This window comes from Opisthorchis viverrini (assembly GCF_000715545.1).
Source record: "Opisthorchis viverrini unplaced genomic scaffold opera_v5_3, whole genome shotgun sequence".
Taxonomy (NCBI): Eukaryota; Metazoa; Platyhelminthes; class Trematoda; order Opisthorchiida; family Opisthorchiidae; genus Opisthorchis; species Opisthorchis viverrini.
Window position 1 is genome coordinate 869577 of NW_008751659.1, and position 5512 is coordinate 875088.

At 47.8% G+C, this 5512-nt stretch overlaps 1 protein-coding gene across 1 annotated transcript in view; it reads left to right on the forward strand.

Annotated features, from left to right (window-relative positions):
* Positions 1-3683: 3683 nt before the first annotated feature.
* The window catches only part of T265_00302 (hypothetical protein), a gene marked incomplete at both ends in the record, with an annotated part of 18399 nt that continues 16570 nt past the window's right edge, over positions 3684-5512 (forward strand). The window contains 2 exons of the mRNA XM_009164047.1: positions 3684-3743; positions 4832-4992. Of these exons, the coding sequence (XP_009162311.1) occupies positions 3684-3743; positions 4832-4992 (221 nt within the window). The remainder of the gene's footprint in view (positions 3744-4831; positions 4993-5512) is intronic.

Sequence of the window (5512 nt, forward strand, 5' to 3'; positions counted from 1 at the left end):
TATTTGACGACTGCTCTTTCGCTTTGTGTTCGTGTGGACTCCCCGATCTTCGGCGATGAACGTAGGATTTTCCGGTACACTTTTATTGGGTCTATGACTTTGGCCAATGGGGTCATTTAATGGCGACTGAGTCCACAATCAGACAACTCGCTTTTGACGGAGTGGAGCTGGAGGCTGCCAGTTTCAATTTTTCCCTGGTTGTGGCACTCTCAAAGCAGTCTTCGACGTCAAGGTCAACGCTTGCTTCACGAATTCACGGATTGATACACAGGATCGAGGCTATTGCCCAAGTTTCATGGGTCGCTTTTGTTCTTGTCGGTCAGGGTCTGTCGTTCACCTGAAAGGCTGATCTGTCGGTGGAATTTGCCGCCCGTCTTTGCACAACTGACCCAATCCAACTTAGAGCTTAAGAATTGGGTGTGGAGCAGACTGCCACCTCTTTATTTTTCCGCCAGGGAAATAAGCGACGATAATTCCACATATGGTCGACCCTGTGTTGCCACGAGGCCTACCTCGCTCCGAGGGGTTCATGACGGTTGGCAGAAACTGCAATCTGAAGTCGCGGTCGTTTGCATCAACGTACTTTCAAGAGTAAAATAGCTCCCATCTCTTTATTGACGTTGCATGTATTGCCCTAATTTGCAGACCCAGCAACTCAGGCGGTAAGGCTCGGTCAGTTTGATCCGGCCTACTCACGCAAACATGAGCAGACACTGATCCAAGTCTAGGACCTTTCAACTTCCAAATAGAGTGCTTACCCACCAAACTTGTTACCCTTACCTTGGGTGATTTCTTCCGACCAATCAGAGCTCGACTTGGCCCTGATTCGGCGTCTAGTGATCGAACGTGGGGACTGCAACCGTGTTTCACCTGTCGTGTGATCCTACTAACATCGAATTCTATATCTATTGTTTTTATAGTCGGCGTTCACCCATAGGTAACTTAGAACTCGACACTTTGGCGTTATCAAATGCAGGAGATATTTCCCGGGAAATGTTCATCATACAGTCCAATCAGCCTAGCAGCACACGCAGTCCAAAAAACCCGGTTATATGGCGGTTATGTAGTCGTCTGATACCACCTAGCATATTTCGTTGGTTGTTACCTTCACCATCAGAGCAGTCATATAACCGTTTTGTGATTATATGGTGGGTAAAAACCAACTATCAACCGCGTTTGTATGTTTTATGATCGACGAGTAACCGTCAAATGACCGTGTTTGCCGATTATTAAGCGGTTAAATAACCATCATCTAACCGTTTATTTAACCACTTCTTGAGTAAACCATAAAAACAGTATTTAATCATCGGTCGTTTAGCTGCTCCTGAACACGTATTCTACGGTTATCAATGGCTACGTAACTGTAACCTGATGACCCATACTCGTAAATACACGATTAAGCGTGCAAACCATCGGGCCCGCTCCAGGGATTATGACCTGATAACCAAATCTTTACACGTAGCTGCACATCTACCTTCTGACTACTTGTGGAGATGACTTAATAGCCTGGCTGATTCGGTATTGTCCATCACATAGGTGCGACAGTCAGTGCGATTTCTGCAGGTACAAATCAATCAATCGTTCGCGTGTAACTCCCTCAGTGCTTACCGCTATACCGCCAGAAGAAAGCACAGGCTGGGATACTAATCTGTTGCCTAAGCCCAAACAGAAGTGCTCAGGCGTAGATAGGTAGGTGAGAACTTGGCGACACGACACTTCAGGGTCGTCCCTGGTTTTTAGAATGTCTGACCGGGATTGAAACGGCACTTCATTCACAGAATCAGTGCGTTTAGTAGTGGGTTGTAAGCTTCAATTAATAGCTATCCTTACAGGCCCATTAGTTTGGACTGATGACCCCGTTCGTCCTGAATAGGTTTTGGCAGCAACATCTATGTATCATCCGGCGCTGACATCTTCGGGCAACTCGAATCCAGTCTTTCCTCTTCGATTCTCAGCCTATCAGGCTGTTTGTAATGTTCGCACTCGGAATCAGACAGGACAACAATTTTCTCTTGCTCCCACACTGGACTCGCTTGACCCTGGTGTGTGCTGTTTATCAGAAACAATAATTCGAAATGCAAGCAAAGTGGTTGAGATAACCCGTCCGTCACTTTCCACTCACTTCTGACTACACAAGTTTAGCGATCTAGAGGATGTTGCGGCAGGATGTGCAGAGGTTGGTGTCGTCCTAAGTCACTGGGCGGAAGGATCCTTGCTTTACTAGAAACCCGTTGATAGTCGCCTGTGTGTGGTTCATATGGCAGCGTCTCTGAAGGAGTCTCACAAGCGGAAGTTGATCGTCGTCTACTTGTCGTCTGTCTGTTGCGAGAGTCGAGGAGCTCCAGGTAGACGGAAGACGGTAAGGGGGAATAGAATGGTCTAACGAAAATAATACACATGCTGAAAATATGGAGCGAAAAAATAGTGACGTATGAAAAGTATGCTTTGCATAGTCATGACACTATGCTTGAGCTCCAATCGACTGTAGCTCTGACAGCATAGAATACGAGTTTTTTGGTGCCCTGTTGCAGCGAGCTAAACGCTCAGATATAGTTGTGTTGCCGGAGATCTGAATGTACGAATGAATGGGCTTAGTGCATCTGAGACTTAATTAGGAGGTCGACATGGATTGGATTCGGAACGTACGGACAGTGATGGACGCTTGCTTCATCTATGCCTGACAGTAGGTTGTTTTATGCAGCGCTAACCTCCGAAGTAACCGAAGTCGTCTGGCCACATGGTGTCCTCCAACGGTGTGCCGGCTACGGACTCAAATTAATTACATTGTCATCAGTTACCGATGGTGCGAATCAGTAACTGACTGTCGATCGTTTTGAAACATATTTGTGGATTTCGACCACGTGCTCGTTCGGAGTCGTTTCCTTCGTTTTCCAGGGTCACGTAAGGTGCGGACAAATCGCTGGGCAACTGATAGACTAGCAGATCCGGATGTCAGACGAATTTCCTGGAATCATTTTCTAGTTTCCCCAAACTGCCCCACCATCAGAAATGAATTCATACTGGGAGGAAGTCGCCATCTCTTTGCACAGTGCTGGGAGTTTTGTCTTTGGCACAGTGCTACCCGGCCCGCTCATGCACTGTATATCAGACCGAACAGTGGCACTGCTTAAATCTCGAAAGAATATCCCCCCGGTCCCGAACATAAACTGACCTATTATCAAACATTAACTGAAAGTGAGCTTGCGAGCTGATCGTGAAGCTGAGAAATTGAAAGAGGTCGGGAATGCCAGGAGGTTATTCCAGTTGATTCTTGCAATCGGAACCCGGAAACCGCCTGCGAACGATGCTATCAAGGATCACAATGTAGTGACCATCTTGAGTAAAGAAGAACGCCTCGATCATTGGGCCGAATACTTCAATAAACAATCCTCGTCGACACCCACTGCTGCAGCTGAATTAGAACCCTGGACAAGGTTTACGAATGGCTGTTTTTTTCAACCGCCACCGACCTGGTCCTCGAGCCCTGCTAACAATAACAAAGTGGAATTGGGATGATAAGGTAAGGCATCCTCGTCTTATATCATTGTAAGTGGCGAGCATAGGCGACAGTTTGCTGTATACTTGCGTGCACCCACAGGTGCAGTGCCCTCATAAGTGATAGAAATTCGGAAGGAACACTCGATCGATAGGCAGAGTCCAAAGCAGTCTTTAGGTGAAGAAAAATGACTATTACTCCACATATGGAAGAATGGCGTAGTCCGGGAACTTATCTCAAAGCAAAGGTACCATCAATAATTGTCGGCCATGGTGAAGTCCAGCTTGATTATCACACGTTTCCCTCCATAATGAAATAACATGCACAAAATAACGCATACGGATGGCAGGACGAAGCCGCTACGGTCTTTTTATGATGCTTTTGCGTCGTTTTTACAATTCGGGATCATGATTGAAGCGGTCCATTACACTAGTAATCGGTTTTCCGAATCTTCCACGGTACGGTCCTCGAATTGTTTACCATGGCATTGCCAACTCTGGCAAGTGCATGGTTTAAGCCATCTGCGCCGAGCGTCTTGTGGCGTTGGAGGAATGATACCATGTACTGGATTCCTCTTGCTTATGAGCTGATACCGACATTCCATCCAACCTCCTCGGGTTCTTTCAGGAATTTTGCTGGAGGCCAGCTCGACTGCTTTTTGATGTGTTCGTTGACACTTGTTTTCTTTTGGCCGGTCTGTCCAATCAGCTGAATTGGAGGTTCGGCTGTTACTTGCAGTGAAAGTCTTCCCGATTACCGGAACGTCAAAACCAGCAGCTCTCCGTCATTCCTCATTCTGTCGGTCATTCAGCTTTTGAAGTAGCCGCGCGTCGCACCGTGGTCACTAGTTGCTGGAATGTTTTTGTCGAAAGCAATAGAAACTTATGACTTCGGCGCGTGGGAAGTCCTAAGTCCTCGATATTTCTGAGCTACTGAAAGTCGTCAGAGTTGGTGAATGGAGCTGCTCCGTTTTAGCATGCGTAATTCTGAGCGGAAGCGAGCGCACAACCGAGCTCGCATAATGACATGACCGGCGCCAAGTGGCATACTCCAGATGGAACGACAATCTTCGTTTGAGACTTTTCGGCCAGATGATCCAAATAAGTCCTTGACTGACTTCGGATTGGTTGTCTGCAAGTAACTTGATGTTAGCGCATATGCTGAGAGTTTGCACTGACCATGCACATTAGTTTCAGCACGCTGTAGAGGTCGCTTCCCAGTATTCGGAGCAACGACTCCGAATCTACCCTCCAAGTATCCTTCTCCGCATCAGAACTGCAGTCCGTTGGGGCATAAGCCGACACGACAAACAGGCACCGCTTTTTATGCCGCGAGGCATTGAGCTTGATTGAACTGGATAACCGGACGGCGCAGAGACGACTGTTCACTGAGATCCAATCCAGTAAGGCGCGTTCAGCTCTGGGGCTGAGTGCAACTCCCACGCCATATATTCCACGAGTCATCGCTTCTGGGTCACCGGACACACGGAGGGAGAAGTGTGAAAGAGCTGAGTTCATCCTTGGTGTTCTCAGATGCAGAACCACGCTCGGGTCTTGTATGCGTGTTTCGGAGACACAGCATACATCGATTTTAAGGGAGTACAAGGTTTCAGCAAGCATTACCTGTCTGCCAATTTGACATAGAGTACGGACGTTGAAAGCTCCTATGTGGAAAGGATCTCGTGGATTTAGAAAGGTTTTATTTTGTTCAATGTTTGTGGGCAGCGGGTAGCCTAAGGCCTTTCGGTTAGATGGCTGACAGTCAAATGGCCCAGCGACGTTTGCTGGTGCAGTGGGAAGGAGTTGGGGAGGGACATCGGTGGACGCTGAACTGCGCGGGCAAATGATGCTTCCCGGTTGCCCAGGCCGAGGAAGGGGGTTTGGTTGAGGCACCCCACCTTGAGCCTTCGACTCAAAAGTCTGACCCACAAGGCAGTGGGATGACGTAGGATTTTGTTCGGGGACCCTGACCCTAGACTCTGACTCAAAAGTCTGACCCACGAGGCAGTGGGAGAAT